The sequence below is a fragment of the Leptonychotes weddellii genome, chromosome 14 (genome assembly GCF_054177405.1).
Source record: "Leptonychotes weddellii isolate Sample4059 chromosome 14, ASM5417740v2, whole genome shotgun sequence".
Classification (NCBI taxonomy): Eukaryota; Metazoa; Chordata; class Mammalia; order Carnivora; family Phocidae; genus Leptonychotes; species Leptonychotes weddellii.
In genome coordinates this window covers 24,414,191-24,433,123 of record NC_138382.1, presented here as the reverse complement: position 1 = coordinate 24,433,123, position 18,933 = coordinate 24,414,191, and the positions used below count along the sequence as shown (strand labels likewise).

The window sequence follows — 18,933 nt, the reverse complement described above, 5'->3', positions numbered from 1 at the left end:
CCTCTATTTTAAGGTACTTATGGGACACTTTACATGTGAATATGGCTCAGTTTACAGCTGTGGGAAAAAGATGGCAGTGTTCATGGACAACAGGGAGCTTTTTTTGCTGTGGATTTCAGCACAGAAATAGAATACGAAATATGTAAACTACTGAGGGAGGAATAAAGAACCCAGAAGCACCAACAAAACCCCACACTGATTTCACTCGTGAGCCCTTTAAAGACAAAATGGACATGTGATGTAGCTGGGTTTTGGGCTCTACCGAAAGAGCATTAAGGCAATATAACCCCAGAAAATGTGTTCATCTCTGCATCTGAGAAAATCTGTATAGATGGGGGTGTGGGGGGCATATAAAGCTTCTATACCACAGGACCTGCTGCTGAGCGCCAAATGGCAAAGAACAAAGAACACTAAGAGACTAGAAACTTTTCTAATCAAGTCTGGCTGAACCTGTGGCTAAACGCCCCTCTATTAAATGTTCTTTTCTGTTTTCTTCTATTTACAGATAAATTATAAATATTATCAACTGATTTTAAGTGTTTATTTAAATGGTCCTAAGAAGAATTGAGCAGATTATGCAATTAGTGGCTCATTCTTTCTTTATTTTCATCACTTAACACACATTTGAGCAGCCCCAACATGCTGGAACAATTCAAGTAAATAAAGCACAATCCCTGGCTTCAGGAACAAGAAAGGAATATTAATCTAAAAAATATAAGTTTTTTAACTCTGTCATTTTAGATCAGTTTTTGAAAAATTCCTTTATTGTACTATAGTAGGGAACACTTTGTTGCAAGATTTCCACAGGAAAAAACCTAGGGGCACTGAACTGAGTAACAAAGAAAGAAAACTCCAAGAAAGACCTAGCGATATCTTCCTGACTTGAAAGGAAATGTTCTAAAAACAGTTTCATAAACCAAATACAACAAAGGAAAAATACACAAATATAACTAAAGAATTATATAAGAGTTCCGTTCTTTCCCACATCATAAAAGGCACAAGGTTTAAAAAGACAGGTATGTCTAAAGCAACTACAGAAAATTACCCCGATCTCTTTTTTCAATCTGTACCCCACCCAAGCTTTCAAAACTCTAGAAAAGGAATTAAAATACTGTGTCAGAGACAGCTGAGCGCCAGCCCCTCTACTCTAAAACACTGTCTTGGCCTTTTAAAAAATGGGTATTAATTCACACTATAGCTCACAACCAGAAGTTGGGGTTCAACAGCATCTGACCTCTTGATTTGTAACCTGAGCTTAGACATGTCACCAGGCCACCAAGCCAGACCCCTTGTCCCTGCAAAGAAACTGTGACAAACAGCCCAATGCTGGATATGGCAGGTGTTTTGGGAAACTCCCACCTCGTAACTCACCCTGAAAAACCACCTCACTAATTGCCACACATCATTCTGACTCTCCACAATGGTCTCTTTTTTATGCTTAATCCCCAAACTGCCTCGTGGGGCTCTAGGCCAGGATGGTGCCTCCAGACAATGCTGGCTGAGGACGTGGGGAGGTCCTGGGGTGTGTGTGCAGCCTCTGGGAGGAGGGAGGAAAAAGCGTCCCTGCACCGGGCCGCCCTCCCACAACCCCGGGATCAAGGGCTACAGCATCCGCCACTATACTGCGCAGACTGCAGGGAGGGGGACCAGAGTGGAAGGAGGCTCAGAGTTTGGGATGCTACATTTTAATACATGTAACTAACTGAGCATCCTGAAGTGGCAACAGAGCCTAAAGAGATTACAACTAACCTCTCCTCTAAACTGCTCTGTGAGGAAAACAAAATAGAAGTGCTTTATTTAATTCTGTAGCTGGAATGCTGCGGAAAAGCAACCAGAGGAGTGAAGGGGGACAGGGAGCTCCACGTGACCAGGACCAGACCTGAACATTCTGCAGAAGACTGTGACCTTGAATGGAAGGAGTGTTAGCACTAAAAGGAACGGGCAGAATCACAGCGATGGCTCAATTTTAGAATTCAGAGACCTAGCAACTGACTAAGCTTTTATTCTCTGCCCTTTTAACATGCCAAGGTCTGTGAATCATGAAATCCTCTCAATTCACAGAAACTATGCGTTGGGCCCAGATGAAATCAGAAATGAGGGCCAGAGTTGTCAGACCACTGCACTCCTGGAATCATCCCTTTGGACTTCAAAGACATGCTGTGGTGGTTTTTGTTCCAGCAAACAATGAGTTCTCTTAGTAACAACGTACTCAAATACACGCCCTCCCCACATATGTGAAGCCCACCATGGGAGGGGGCCATTTATTGGGTTTTCAAGGGCTCTTCAGCAGGAACCAGAGGAAAAGCAGTGATGTGGGAAAGGCCCGCAAGGTTGGATGTTTTTCCATTTGCAATCAACCTTGAACGTGTCCTCTTCAGAGCGGAGTGGAGCGGTCGGATGCTGGCATGGCTTCTTCCGTGTTCTAGTGGTAAAACAGGTTTGTCCCTCTTTGCTAATCTGCTTCCTCAGATGTGCTTGCTACTACTACTTTAGTTGTAAGTCCTTTCTTTTTCTTCCTTGTGAGAGATTTTGTTTTCACCTCTTCCAAGGTTACATTCTTTGGAGCCTCAGAAGTAAAGCACTTCCTTAGATGAGAAGGAAAAATTGCCTCTTGTGAATCAGCTGGTAGTGTCGAGCTGGGGTTCTTAAATGGGGGTGACTCTGCCCCCTTGGAGACATTTGGTTAGGTCTGCAGACACTTTTGATTGCCAAACCGGGGGTGGGTGGGTGGCGCTCCTGCTAGCATCTCATGGGTAAAGGCCGGCAATGCTAACCTTCCTACAAGGCCCAGGCCATCCCACAACAGAGAATTACCCATTCCAAAATGTCGGAAGTGCCAAAGTTAGGAAACCGTGATTGACAGCAAGTTCTCCCCTGCACCCTACCCCTCCAGCTCACCATGCCCCCAGATCAAGAACTCTGTGACCTGATGCTTACGGGCTCCTAATAGGTAGCTTATGCTTTTCTTTCTTTCTCCCTGACAGATTAAAGGAAGGAGAGAATATAAAGGTTGTTTCAGGTAAATAACGAAACCTGACCATTTCACAACAAGTGAGAGACTGAATCTTACATGAACAGAAATTACATGAAAGCCATGGACGCTCGCAGACATTTTCTCACATCGTGTTGTTAACAGTCCCATGAAGAAGGGGTTTACGGCTCCATTTTAATCCTGAGGAGATGGAGGCTCAGGATCTTTGGCCATGGTCCGCAGGGAGGAAGCAGGGGAGCTGGTGAGGAGGACCCTGACGTCATCCCGCCTGGCATTTTTCAAACCGCGGGCTGCAGCCAATTTGGTGGATCATAAAAATCAATTTGTTACATCACAATGCACATTTTTAAAGAAAATGAACTAGGAAATGATAGTAAATGTAAGAGTAAAACTGGTTTTGTGAAACTCATTTTGCCACTTGGCTGTGGTCATAAAAGCCGGAAATCTGCAGTCCCGTCCAGGCAACGGCTGTGCAGACAGGAAGATGGCGCCCAGGAAGGGGACAATTCGGCTGTGGTCACCAGCCATTTGGGGGCCTGGGACTCGAGTGGAGCTCGTTACCAAGGCAGTGCCTCGGCCAGGACCAGGTGCTCGGCCTGGGTGTTAAGAAGAGATCAAGGCATGGAAGAGGCACTCCCACGGCTAGGAGCAGGCACCGTTCCTTCCCTTCTCATGGCCGACCATGAGGACGTGTCCCCTGACAGGAGACTAGAGGGCCGGCGCCCAGCTGTCCCACTCCAACCCACCCCCGAGACCTGTCCTTTCAGCCCTCAGTACTTCCCCAAACACAATGAGGGGAGGAGCTGACGCTGGTCATGGCCTCTCCCAGAGACTTAATTTTCTGGCTCAATCTACCAACTGAAGCACCAGAGCAGAGCATGACACCTTGGGGAACTTCCTGACCAATGTCTTCCGTTCCCATCTAGGCCAGATAAGATGCTGAGTTGCTGATTCTAAATTTCTGAAAACTCACTTGAGGTGTGCCCCTAATTTTGAAGTGCTCACTTGTAGTCTATACAAAGAAATTAACTTCAAGGTCACTTGAGAAGCTCTTGGGAAAAAAGGTCCCAGAGCCAAGCTGCGTGGGTCCTCACCTCCCCCCGACCACAGCAGCTACTACTACAGTTCAAGAGACCTGCTTAAAGAGGGCAGGAAAGTCACCATTTAGAAAGGGATCTTAGAAAATATCCTTTGTTCCAAGAATCAGTTAAACTTCTGTTTTTTAACTTTCATGGCTCTTTAGTTGAGCCAATATGCTCAAAAACTGTAGACAATACATTTCTGTGAACTGAGGTTCCCCTCAGGCTCATTTTCCGTCCTGGTTAAAAGCAGCCCCACATACGGTTAGTAGTATCATTAGCTCAGGATGTAAAAGATGGTTGACTCCTGTACTTAGGGTTACTTTCCAGGCTAAGAAAGGCAAACATCCCCCCACCAGTGCCCCATGTTTCATGTGGTGGCAATGAGAAGGGGCAGGCAAGGCACAAAGTGGCCTACGATTACACGTGTGACTCTGCCCAGCTTCTGATGACATTTGTCCTTCAGCGCTCTTCCCGTAAGCCTAGGAGCACGTGGCAGCCCTCTCCCGGAGAGCAGGCCTGCATATTCACGCCAGGGGTGACGCAGGCACCTAGAAGCCAGGGACTGGCGTTCAGAAGGCCGACACCCACTGATCTGACATGCAACACACTGATGAGCAACATCAGCCTGGGCGCCATGCTCAGAAATCCTGACCCACGGACCAGATGTTCCGGGAACACAGCTAAAACCCAGAAGCAACACAGCTGATACAGGTACTGAGCTACCCAGAGAGAATAATTAAAACTAAAACTCCCGGTGGGACCACACGAGCCCGCCCACACACAGAGAAGGGAGGAGGGAAGGGCCCAGGGGGGTGACAGCAAAGAAGGTGAAGCAGCTACTGGACGAGGGCCCCGATTCATGGCAGGACAGGCGTCTCACACAGCTGAGCATACTCTGGTGGGATGCATCGAGAACGTACTGCTCTGACAGCAAAAGAGTGCTTTAACGCACTGAGTGAGCAGGGCGGAAGCAGCCGGAGCCTCCGCTTCAACAAGCTGTGGAAACGCTGTGGCAACAAGACAAGGTGCAGCAGGCCCCCCTTGTCAAAAGGGACGTTACATATGGGCTTTCAGGGAAAAGGTCCGTCCCAGGTAAGGCGAGCCTTTCCGTACACCTTGGAAACGTGGGGGAACTACATCCCCTGCTCTTGCTGGAGAGCCCCGTCGTCCCTGGGGCTGAAGTCTCGGTCCCAGGTCCCAGCACCCTGAACAAAGAGCAGCAGGGCCGTAACTCACACTGCTCCTTGCCAGGAAAGTCACTCCAGAGCCCTTTCCCACAGGCATGCCCCAGACACGGCCTGCCACACTCCAGTAGATTCGGCCAACTTTCCAACGGCTGCTATTTGGGACAAAGCTCTGATAATGACTGAAAGGGATGGTCCTTACTTGTTTAGGTCAAGGAGAAGCACCGAGAATAAAGTCAGAATCTTCAAGACCTTACCATCAAATAATAATTCTTTCTCCCAAGAAATGTTCTGTCACTTAAAATAAAGGCAGATGATTATTCAACTAAATTCCTGCTGATCAATGTCACAAAGAAATCACACTTAACTAATAAAGTTTCTAGAAAACAGCCTACTTGGTCAAAACCCTGTTGCTTTTCCGGTTCTGAGTGACATTTCAAGGAAACTTCACAGTGAGACGAGCTGTCAGGGTAACTAACTCCACACCAGGACCTCAGAGAACTTGGGGAGGGGGCAGGAGGCACACTGTTAGGAAAAATCCCAACTGCGCACCACGGCCTCAAGGCCCTCCTCGATCTGGCCCCTGCCCACCCCCGAGCTCAACCCGGCAGGGCCCACGGCAGGGGTTGACAAACTCCGGAGAAAGCAGGCCAGATCAGCCTGCAGCAAGGAGTGCTATGTATTTTTTTTTTTTTTAAAGAGTTTTACAGGGGTGGGGGGAACAGGGTCTCGCGCCTCACAACTTCTGGGCACAGAGTGACAGGTGCCCAGCGCCTGCTCTGATCCGCTGCCGGTCACAGGGGCCTGGCATTCCAGAAGAATTCAGCTCTGATTAAAACATAACCTCATGCCTATAAATAAAAACGTCTTTTGAACACTAATTAAAAATAACAGGCTGGCATTTGGAAACTCCCATAAACAGAAATATAAGAGTTGAAATAAAGAGCAACAGTTGCCTGTTTGATCTATGCTCAGGTGGGTAAAAAGCCACATGTGTCTTCTCTGAAGTTTTTCCATTAACTCCTGAATTTATGAGGCTTTAAAATGCGTAACAATGTCCATCTTACCTTTTAATCTAATAATGTCATAGTGAGCTTTTCCCGATTTACTCCATTTTAGTGACTGTGTAATTAGTTTTCATATTTTAGTTAACCCAACATATCCGAAATATCATTTCAACACTGTAATCCATAAGAAGAAATTCTGGGATAATTTGCCTTTTTGTACACCATGTCATTAATATCCGCGGTGCCATTCACACTCCTGGCGCATCTCAGCTCACCACAGCCACGGATCAAGCACTCAATGGCCCGTGTGCGTACAGGCTGCCGCTCGGCCCTGGACGTGTCTCAAATGCTCAGTTATTTCAACCGAACACAAACCAAACTCACTTGCATTTTAGGAGTTTTATATAAAAGAGTTTTTCTCATTTTGACTGTGTGCTTGTTTTTTACTTCAGATGACTTAATACAATAAATATTTACTATTTTAGGTATATAAAAACTCCTGGAATTCATCTTAGGATTCACACCACGTTCTTCACAATAAGCTAAAAGATATTACGAACCACATCATATTGCTTTCCCACAAGCATCCAGTTTTGCTTTTCAAACCACGGCTGTTAGATTTAGTTTTCATTTCCTTTACACATGGCTCCTTTCCTGTCCTAACTGAATGCAACCAAGAAGTTCTGGCACATCTGAGCCAAGCTTCCTTAATGTGCAGCAGGATGGCGCCACCATCGTGCACAAAATGACCCGCCTGAGTTTCTAATTCAAAAACAATCCATCCTGTCTGCTCATTCCTTTAGGAGACTTATGTCCATCTTTATGACTTAAGAAGTAAAAGGGAAAAACTCGGGACCTCAAGATAGCCAGGTGATAACCAGGATCAGAGGCCGTCTACTGGAGCAAGCACAACCAGGGGAGCAGTTCACACTCTGCTTAAAGTACCTGCTCTTCACTCAGCAGCACACCGCATGGATGCTAAAGGAAAAAGCAGTTTCAACAGCTTAGGATGCAATGGGACCCTCACTCTTCACCAACAGCGGGGCCCCACTGTCTAAACTCTAAGAGCATTCCTGGTTACCTCTGCATCCTGTTGGGGGAGGTGGTATGTCCTCTCGAGGCTTTGCAGAGTTCGGGGGTTCAGAGTCTTCTGCTCCAAGAGATGCTCCAGAAGCAAGACAAGCTGGTCTGGAAGGAGCTAAGGGCAAAACCAAAAAGTCTATGAAAAGGCTCAAGACTTGATCTTGCTAAAACCTCAGAGCTTACACCATTATCCCCAAAGACACTGCATTCTGGGGCATGATTAAGCCATATTCTCCATGGCTTTTCATGTCAGTTCTATAGTTAGAGCAGATAAAAAGATCAGGTATTTAACTTTTTTTTAAGATTTTATTTATTTATTTGACAGAGAGAGACACAGCGAGAGAGGGAACACAAGCAGGGGGAGCTGCAGGCAGAGGGAGAGGGAGAAGCAGACTCCCCACCAAGCAGGGAGCCCGATGCAGGGCTCGATCCCAGGACCCTGGGACCATGACCCGAGCCGAAGGCAGACACTTAACTGACTGAGCCACCCAGGCGCCCCCAGGTATTTATCTTTTTATTTTTAGGTTGTACAATGTGATTTTTTTTAAGGTGTGCTACATGATGATTTAATATACATATGTACTGTGAAATGATAAAACCTGTCCTTATCTTAATAAAACATTATCATGGTTCATTAGATTCCTTTCTTTATGACATGTAAATGCCAAAAAATGTCACTTAACCCAGATAAAGATTCAAGAAGTCATCTGATCTTAAGTGAACACATGGAAAAGAAATAAGAAGTTTTCAGATTTCCCGTAGCACCTAAACCTTGCAAATGTACAACCAAGAAATAAAAGGCACATAATGAAACAAGAACCATGTCTCACAATCCCTCCATTATAAAAATTGTAAGTTTACCATTCCATTAAAATGACAGTACATGTGATTTTATACGTATATGTATAATCTCTCTCTCTCACACACACACACACACAAAATGCACAAGGTCACTCTTATTCCTGAGTTTTCATACAGTCAAAAAATGCTGTTGATCACTTAAAGGCAAAGAGAGGAAGATGTTTTCATAGGACATAAAAACAACGAAAATTTATGAGCAAACAATATTTGTGAAATCCAAGAACTTAAAATGTCTTATTCACTACAGTACTGCACGCAATGCCTGGATCAGCCCCGACCACAGGGCAGTGCTCAAATAAACTATAAATGGAGGAAAAACTAAATGTAAGATCCATCTTGTAGAAACTGCAGGAACTGAAAAATATTTATTCTGAAATCAAGGTTTTAACATTATGATTCTGAATTTCACTATTCTCTACATTTAGCTTTTCTCCATCCCTGCTTATGACCAGATAATCCCTGTCAGTTAACTCAATTTTACAGATCTAGAAGTCAATGCTCGATCAACAGAATATTCATACTACCCACCTGGATTTTAATCCCCACTTTGTTACTTTAAAAGAAAATTTAAAAATCATTGGCTTCTCTTGCTACCTCTCTACCTTTTTGCCCCTTAGTGTGCACTCTGCCCCATCCCCATCCCCCTCCCCAACACACACACACTTCCCAAAACACACAGGGAGGAAAACTGAGTAGACAGCATGCACAATATTCACCAGGCAATTTCATAGTGAAAGCATTTCTTGTATTTTCTCACATCGCCCTTCTAAGTGATAATAAAACCCCCACTTTCCTACAGACAAACATGGATGTACATCACTTGATTCCTGGGCATTTTTATTTTATAACATCACTTCGTTCCACCTTAGAATCAATGCTGTGGATCCTCTCTCAGGCTGACAGGATTGAAACAAGGTGCCTTCAGCAAAAATAGACGGTTACAACCAGCACTGACCCGTGAGGTCCTATAGGAGGACTCAAAGGATAGCTAACACTTCATTCACCTTCATTATAAGTCATGTGCCTTTAAGATGTTTGAAGATATCAAATCACTACATAACAACCAATAACAAAAATGACAGTTTTTCATTTCTTACAGTTTCAGACACATGAGGCTTTTATATTTTCAAAAATTTGCTGTTTATAAAAGAGCCCAAATCCAGGGCCAGCAGCCTCTAGGGAGCCTCCACACCAGTTCATACCACGAGCAATGTGCTCAGGTCCTGCCTGGCACCCAGGCTTCCTCAGCCCTCCTTACTACCCACAGCATCCTGCAGCCTCCCTCTCTGGATCTTTCTTTCTTGCCTTCCAAGAGAGGATTTTCCCTGGTGGAGGCTAATCCTTCAGCCCTGGCTCTGAGTACACCCCTTAGGTCACTCCCCAACTGTCCTCCTACACTTGAACCCTCTTCACAGAGCTGGCCTTTCTCCCCCATCACGGTCTCACCCCACCCCCCACCCCCACTACTGCCCTTTACAAAGTGTGTCCCTACGGCCCTCACCAGGTGGTGGCCTGGCCTGGCTTCTGCCTCTGCAGGGGCTGTGGAGGGGAGAGCCCCAGACTGAGTCAGGGGCCCATCCAGCCCTATACCCTGACAGGCACTCCCAAAACTGGCCCCCAGCATTTCTATAGCTAACCACCTCTAGGAGCAACAGCTTGATGTCTAGGCCACTCTGGATGCAGGACGACAGCTTCTGGGGAAGGGCCCACCTGACAGAGCACAGAACACCTACCAGCTGGGGGTGTGGGCCCTGCTGGCTAACTAAACACGGCAGGAACCAGCCCTGCCAATTTGCAGAGTTGCAGGAAAGGAAGGAGCAAGACGGAAAGCATCTCCCTATTACGCGTACGCACTTACAAAGAGGCCTATTGTTACAACTCAAGTTTGGGATTTGGTTTAAACTAGAGAGACCCATGGAGGAAAGAAGACCTTGAGTAAGATGATTCGCGTGGTCCTTAACTTACCCCAACTGGGTTTTACCAACAAACACAACTCCAGCTTGAAATTGAAGAATTACTAGCTTGTGAACTGATCAAGGTATCTGGATTCATACTTTTATATCTTGAAGTTTTCTTCTGAACAGGTCATACATCCTCACAGAGAAACAAAACCAAAGGATCACTGAAGGCCTTTGTCCTCTTCAAATTTTCCACAATGGAAAAATATTTAAAGCCAAGCCCCCTGCCTGAAGATGGACAGCGGAGATGGATGGGAGGGGGTCAAACCCTTAGGGCTCTCTAACACGTTTCATTTACTCTAACTGGAAAGAGGCAGAGAGAGCAGGCCGCACGCCCCGCCAGGGAGGTCCCCCACCCAGGCAGCGCTGCTGGAGAGTGGGCCTGTTGAGAGCGGGCAGAAGGCAACCAGGGCCCACACGGAGACCTGAGACCATTTCCCCAGAACGAACGCCAGGAGCTCTGCTAGTCCTAGCCTTCAGAGCGGACTGGTAGAAATGACTCTCCCTTAGTAAACAACCTGTAGCCATCTGGCTTCCAACTGCGGCTCTTCTAATTCACCAGGAAAAATGCAGTTTCTAAACAATGAGGAAAGCAGAGAAAATTAGCGATCAAATGCTATTTTAGTACACAGACAATAACACTGATTCAGTATCTTTCATTCACAAATAAGTAAACATTACATAATTTTTTACATGACATTACAGACCCCCTGAAAGGAGGATATGAAAGCAAAAATGTGGTAAGTAGCTCACTTTAATACAGTATATTTCTTCATAAAATAAACACTTACTCCCTGTGAAGCCACCCTACAATGAAAAAGAAGTACTATGTAATAAACCAAAATGTCTGCACAGCAGCGAGCAAGATCGTACACTGGCAAACGTGCTCAAAACACGGTGCTGGGCACCGCCCGCCCCGGCGGCTGGCGCAGCAGCAGTGGGAAACGCTGTGCGGGTCATTCTACTCCCACCCACGGAGAAATCACATTAAATTTCACATGACTTCTAGGCCAACTGTGTTTTAATGCAGCAGTACTGAGAGCTTCCGTTGCACTATGGGGTGATTAAGAAAAATAAAGTGCGTGTTTCAGAGCGTTATCTCCTGAGAAAGCAGCTCCTCTAAACATTACAAAAGAACCTGACTTTATTTCTGAGGGTCTAATGGTGCTCACGCCCACAGTTTAACAGTGACAGGAACAGAAGGTCCCTTCCTTTGCACACACAAGGACTTCATGAGGGGGTGACTATTTTTCCATAGGGAAACCACCTCAGTATTTTAAATATTCATCTGCCTCAGAAACCTAGACAAAATAAGACAATGGGGTGCCAAAGTCATGTGCTTTGTGTGTGAAAGAGAACTTCACACACTGTAAAACTTACTCGAATACAAAACATAAAATGCTAAAGGGGGTCAGTCAATACAAATGCTATTTGTTAAGGATTTAGAAGTCTGTATTCTTGCTTTAAAGAGAGAGGATTCCGTAGTCGCTAATTACTCAGAAATGTACGAAGAAAAAAGAAGTCTACCTGGTATTTTCCCCAGTCTACTTAAATTGCTGAGGGAAGCCACCCAACTCTGAATGGTTTTGAAGAGTTTCCACATAGGCTCTTGGAAAGAAGATACGAATTTTCCAAACCCACCCTCCTCGTCTACAAGCAGCACAAAGCAAACAAACCCTGACTCTTCCAGAAGCCCCCTTACTGCCATCAGAGGGGCATCACTCACTCCCGGCTCCCAGAGGACCACCCACGCAACTGAGCCCCTCCACCATTTCTGCCATTAGCAGGGCACAGAAAAGGCCAGCTCGCCGCCTCGATCAGAAAATGTCACCAACGCATCCCACCACTGACCTTGCAAAGGCAGGAACCGACACGAGGAACCAGGAGCCGCCACTGCCTGCACCCTTCAAAGGGAAGGCACCTCCCCTCGTGGCCCAGCCGGCCCGCGGCAGCCGCACACACGGAGGAAGTCTCCGAGAGGCTCCCAGACGGGGAGTGAGCCTGGGACTAAGGCAGCCACCGGCGGACAGTGGCGTGAGTTCTATTATTACCCCATTATCACTCTGGATCTGTGCCTAAATGAAGCATGCTTCCTCCCTGCTGCCATTTCCTTTTATCCTGGCTGGAGACTAAAAGCGGATCAATGGGGGCAATACATATGATGTCACTTCAATTTACAGCAACAGCCTCCCTCCTTCAGTCTGTCTCAAATACACAGAAAGATCAATTCTTCCCAAAAATGGTTAAAAAATGCTTAGGGAGCATTCTTCTTCCAGAAAAGCATTCTCTGCTATATTTGTCTATGTTACTACGGCAGGAACTGTTTACACTGAACAAAAACAGAAGAAATGGGGGAGGGAGAAAAATCTCAAATTCTCCTGTATGCTGGAGACTTGCTGGCTGAAATTCAACAGAAGCAGGGTCCAAACCAGAATCGAAGCAGCTGACCTTTCAAAGTCAAAGGCTTTCGGGCACAGAGGCACAAGAGAGACAGCAGTTCTTTGCCCCTTGGATTAAAAAGGTAATCCCATAGATATAAAAAGTCTTTTTTATAAGATTTCCCCAAAGTCCGATAAATCCCTTTCTACCTTTCCCAGAAAACGTACCACACGATAGAGCCTCAGGTGCCCCCACAGTCCACAGCGTGAGAACAGACAGTACCCCCTCTTGTACTTTCCTCATTACGGGCAACAGGAATGGACTATAGGACACAAGGCGAAGCCTTAACAAATCATCTTTCAGATGGCACTTGACCCAAAATAAAACAAAAGAAGTAAAAATCTCTTAAGTTAAATAAATTTTTGTATCATGACTTTTGAAAATGGGGTATAATTAAGATATAATTTTAAGAAATCCTCAAAACATAAGAATTCTCCTTCCTTACAACCCCAAAAGACACACAAAATCCTCAAGAGTATCAGAACCCTGGTGAAGCTGACCTTCCAGACCCCAAACACCAGCCAGGACTATGGTCTTCACATAGATGTTAGAATATGATCTTCCGTCATCTGTCACTTTCCTAATGATAAATGTTTTAAGTGACAAAAGTGAATTATTTAATAATATGTACACAGACAAGTGTCTGCCTAAGAGCTGTTGTCAACTAAGGTATCATGATATAATTAAAATATTCCTAGTTTAAACTAGTAACTTGTATAGAGGAAAAACAATTGGTTTGAGTTGCTACTGAAAACAAACTAAAAACAAAACCTACAAAAGAAGAACCAACCTCTACATGCTAAAACAAAAACTTAATACATTTTAAAGAACTGCCAAACTTAAGAAAAGCAGTCACAGTTCCTATTATTTTGGGGATACAGACTTGATTTACCAACAAATGAAAGTCACCAAATAAAATAATTAAAAGTGAAAATAACTTCCTTCAAAATACCAAGAGAGCAATCAGTAGACATATTTACTCAGCACAGTCCCTTTTGATTATCAAATATCTTTAGGGAGTATGTCTGTAGTCAAATTTTAGTAGAAAAATTCAAGCAGCAAATATTCATATAATTCATTTCATAGGAAAAAAAATTGGGAAACAAAAATACAGTAAACTCCCCTCACACACATTTCTTGCCATCTTACCATACTACAGAAACAGTTTCACCTCATTCTTTTTAATAGTTGAGTAGTATTCCATTATGTGGTTCCATACCTTGGCTACAATCTGACACACAAAACCAGTTGACAGTTCTCACAACAAAGGTATTCACACGTTGGACTTTAGGGGGTCGTAAATTAGTATGCAACTAGAATTTTGGGTTAGAAAATACTACTACTTATAAGTTAGGAACTCCAGCTCATAAAACACACACTCTTATTCAAGATAAATGCATCAGTATTAATACAATATTATTACTTTAGGTAAGAGCATTAATTCTAAGGAAACAAAAAGAAGATTCCTGTTTAAAAAAAAAAAACCTGCAAATGCAAGTGAGAAGTACTCTCTGATACTTTCAAGTGTTCCAAATTCTTTAGAAAGCTTTAAACCAGGCCAACACTGAGCATGCCATTGTTGTCATGGCACAGTGAATGGGCTGATCACTTAGGAATTTATAGTTTTCATGAGTGATTTTCTTGAGAAGCATAAAATTCAGATCAGGAATTGTCTCCCTTTGGCCCTTTTGGTTATTGATCTGACAGGCTACTGGGTAGGGGAAGCAGACATGAAGATCCTAAGTACTCTGGTAAAATTCTGGGAATTTCCAACATTAGTGTTTACAAAGATTTATTTTCCAAAATGTAGGACATAAACCATTAATGTACACACATGGTCATAAAAGTTGACAAGAAGACTGCATTTCATGTACTTTAAATAACATGCTTTGTGTCAGACAGCATATAGTTTGGGTAATACTTTCACAAAAGTTGGGAAAATTAAGTTAGCACAGGAAAATGTGACCCTTCTACAATGTGAAAACATGAGAATGATCGATGCCAGTCAATTACATCAGATCCTACCTGCTAATGATGGTGTGTTTTAGTCTCTGTGGTGTCACTTTTGGAAGTACCACAACCAACTGATAGCTCAAAAGTATAGGACATGAGCTGCCTGGTTTTTTCCTTTTTTCCTGCCTCCAGCTGAAGTAAACTATTTTTCTTAAATCATGTCAAAAACATTTCCCAATAATTTACTTAATGGAGAGAAGATCTACTTTATGAAGAAATTCAATACTGCAATCTAATTTAAGCACTGAAATGCGTAAATGATTAAAGCACATGCTCTAACGAAGTGCTGAGCCAGCACCTAGAAACCGGGGGGCGGCGGGGGGGGGCCTCTATAAAGAGGTCCAGTTAGTACAGGCAGAGTCCCTAGCACTAGGGTCACAAGAAACCTGTCGGCATCTCTCTAGTCTTAGAAAAACAGTATTTGAAAATAACACAGATCTCAAAAGTTCAGATTTCCACGCTTCTCCATAAAGAGGAATGCTAACACCATCAGATAGAAGACATTAGTTCTGTGCACACAACACTCAAATACTGCTAGAATCTTACATTTTCTGAATGCTTTGCATATACAAAGCATTGCATCAAACAGCTGCATGCTCAGATTTTTATGTTGTCATTTACAACATCAATGAACTATCAAATATTTTCAGTTTTTTCCAAGAGACAAAAACCAGTAATTTCATTCAAATTCAGAATTTTTCTATCTTTCTCTAACTTCCTATATTACCCTCAAAATGTCAAAATCATAGTCTGTGTGGCATTATTTACTACAAATTTAATACCTGAGTAAATAACTACAACAACTTTAGATTTCCCCTTTGTAACATTTGGTTGAATATATTTCATGTAGCCCTACGTTCCTGGTAAAGAGTGACCTACAGAACATACACAAAAGGTGTTCATAAGCACAAATATTTAACCCTTAGGAACATCCAGTCTAAAAACATACTTTTCTCTCTAAACAAGTAGTGAACAAATGGGGGAAAAAAAACAAACAAAACCTAAGCTCTTATTGAAAATATACTCTTCAGTATCTTATGGACACAAACAGGATCCTCTTAAGTGTAAAGAATAGTGAGTTCAAACAAAACTATATTTCAACTTCTGTAAAAAGTTTAAGGCAACTCCTTATAGACTGTAACCCAACAGTGCTCATTTCTTGTGCCACCTACCCCGGCCTGACATTCACATGTTTATCAAATTTAAACAAAGGAATTAATGTCCACTATAGTAGGTGGAGTAACATAGTAAGATGACTGCAAGAATAGTTGGCAATCAATGATTTGGCAACTTAAATCTATTACAAGAAAACTTTTAGCTACAAATGAAAATTCAAGCCAGAAGTGATTCTCACTTCTAAACTAAAACAAATCCAAAAAATACACACATTCAAATACATCAATTTAAAAAGTTTTATAAGCATTCTAATAATAAATGCGGTAGAGGATTCTTATTTTAAAAGCTAATGAATGGTAAAATAACTGAAATGCCTCTGCAATTGTAATCAACTGTACTCAACAAAACGATGGCTCTGGAATGTTTTTAAAGAGCTAATAAATAAGTTATGTTGTACAAGGAGTGGCAACAACCCATTCTGCTCTAAGAGCAAACAATGGATAGTACCTCTAAGAGAGACCTGCCCTTTTGTCTTCCAAAATCTCCTTGTTAAAACTTGCTATTCAAGATTAAATTTTTCCAAATTATCAAAATCACCCACTAAAGTAAGCCGCAAAAGCATTTTAGAGACAATGGTACTAACAAGACTGTAAGGTGAGAAAAAGACGAGAAATAGGAGGAGGGGGAAACCAAGTCAATCACTGGCCTCAGCTTGGACACGGACTCAGGCACGGATGGACACACACACAGTCAACGTGTTTTTAAATGCAGAACATCATTTATAAACAAATTTCATTCCTGGGTGTTTATTCTGGTCTAGAATGCTAACATTCCATCACTCCTGGTTCCTGCCCTTTCTTCTTCACAGGAGCATAGTCAAAATACAGAAACATCTTTTGGTTGGGCTTTATTTTCTAATATTCTTTCTATGTTTTCTACCAAATCCAAACTAAGCATGACTTTAGCCACATGTCTACAATGTGTTGTGGTTTCTGTCATAAAGCTGACAAGGAGACATATCCCTAAATACATGTATAGCCAGCCACAATTAAGGAGGCACTGTGGGGGTGGGGCAGACAAGGGTGAGGAGTCAAGCTGCATGAGTGACTGTGGGCAATAAAACAATAAAGTTGTGTTTACTTAATAAAAATACGTTGAGAGTATGCTTCCACTGACTGTCCAACGGCTGAGGGTTATTTCACAGAATAACTTAATGTATGTAAAGCACATGAGTCACATTTCGCTCAAATTCTGTACACTTCTGGATTCGAGTCCAGACATTTTATATCCAGGATTAACTCTGGAAAGTTTCATGAGGAACAGAGCAAAGGATTAACTTGGGAAGGGTCACTGACACTTACAGCAATTCGTATTATTGAAAAAGATATGGACTTAAGAACTTCAGGAGAAAGAAAGGTAGAGAACAAGTTTCACGTACTTTCAAGAAATGTTTGCTACATTTTCAACTTCTTGTCTCTCTCCTTCACCTCAACACCAGCTCACATGAAGGGAATGAAAGCTCCTACTGGGCCAGCATTCTGTATGAAGAGCAGTGGCTGCCTTGTGCATGTACATCATGTGAGAAGGTGAACGGGAAACAGAAGAGTAACACCACACGGACATGTTCGAGGCCCGATTTGTTTACCCCCAAGTTGCATGCTATGTACAAATGGCTGAATAATTCACAAATTAATGTACTTCCCATCACGACAGACTCTATTCCCAACTAAACAAGTAAACTAAAATAGTAAGTTTTATAAAATGTTCTTTGGGGGCGAAACGTCCACATTACTGCTAGGAGAGTTCATACATTATAATCTTATGTCTACTGTGAGCTCCAGCTGGGACTCACGGCCTGGTGCAGCCTGAAGCTGATACGGGAATAGGAATCTAAAATGCGGCCTTGTTTGCTGCCATGGAAATATTTTCTCACATGAATTCAAGTACTTGAAAGTCAATCCAACAGAAGTAAGTCTTCAAAGATGCAAACAGATAATTACTAACCACGCTTTTAGATGCATATATAAATTTTTAGATCCATAAATTTTTTAGATCACGGATCTAAAAAATTTATGGATCTAAAAATTTATATATGCATCTAAAATCCTAAAATTGCTAACCATGGATCTAAAATCCTGGTAGGTCAGAGACCTACTAACACCCTTCTAATAGGTGTTGGCACGAACATGATTAAACCTACGATGTGCTTTCTAGCGGCAATCTAAAATCTCAAGGATGTGCATGTTATTCCTAACAGATTCCTAATGAAATTTCATAAAAATTGTAGTTAAGTTTTAGCAATTAAGTTTTATATCTTCCTTTATGTGTGTATAATGTGCTCATGTAAACAAACAAACCAGTATTATTTTACTGGAATAATACATCTTAACAGCACAGAACAACTTCTGGAAGTTACAGGAAACATTAAGACATTTCTAAGTTTTCTGTTTATTCAATTTTAATGGAAAATAGTCCATTGGAAAAGCAAACTTTCCCTTCCCTTAGCATCCCAAATTATCTGTATAAATTAACTTGGAATTTATCTTTACAAAAAAAGAGACAGCAATGAAACACAGTTTTCATCATATAGATTTTTAAATTTTTTCTTTAAATAATTAAAGCTAAAAACTAAAAACCACTTTTAAAAATGGGATTTACTTTCCACATTCTAACAAAATTTTTGCTACTTTGCTTTTACTATATATCAAAGTTACAGCACACCAATTATAATCTACACATTTATGCCAAGGTGAAGCTTGATTTATTTAAAATAAATTAACGTGAAAAACCAGTGATCATGGATTCCCCCAAAAATGAAAAATGGGTACACAGATTTTAAAATGACTAAAGTCAACCTCACTGGTTGAGAACCACTTCTCCACTGATTTCACAATGCAGGGTCTCGACTCATCTGGGAACTTTGTAAGTAAGAGTCGAGACAGAAATAAAAAATGAACAGGCTCCTCCATCCTGGGCAACCCAAACAAACTTCTTTTTAGAGTCAAAGTTTAAAATGCAGCTTTTTTTTCTTTTTTAATTGTCTGGGTTAGCCGTCCGGCAGTAAGTCTACATTTGCATCCAAGAATGTTTTTGCTAGGAATTAAGACCAAAGACCAGAACACCCCTCTAGATCAGCACACACGCTCTCCAGCAGTAATTTTTGTTATTCTTTTCCTGCTGGATTTGTACTTTAAACGA

General features: G+C 42.6%; 1 protein-coding gene across 12 annotated transcripts in view; it reads right to left on the bottom strand.

The window, feature by feature from the left end:
• AOPEP (aminopeptidase O (putative)) overlaps positions 1-18,933 on the bottom strand; it is a 335,871-nt gene that overhangs the window by 15,436 nt on the left and 301,502 nt on the right. For 10 of the 12 annotated variants that reach the window (XR_014139966.1, XR_014139965.1, XR_014139968.1 and 7 more), the window contains one exon: positions 7,347-7,463. The exons of 1 other annotated variant lie outside the window; for it this stretch is intronic. Coding sequence is in view for 5 of the 11 variants with exons in the window: in XM_081802934.1 (XP_081659060.1) it covers positions 7,347-7,463 (117 nt within the window). In the remaining 6 variants the exon portion in view is untranslated. Of the gene's footprint in view, positions 1-581; positions 3,283-7,346; positions 7,464-18,933 lie in introns of those variants that run through there. One more of the 12 variants, XM_081802937.1, reaches the window with a different exon arrangement.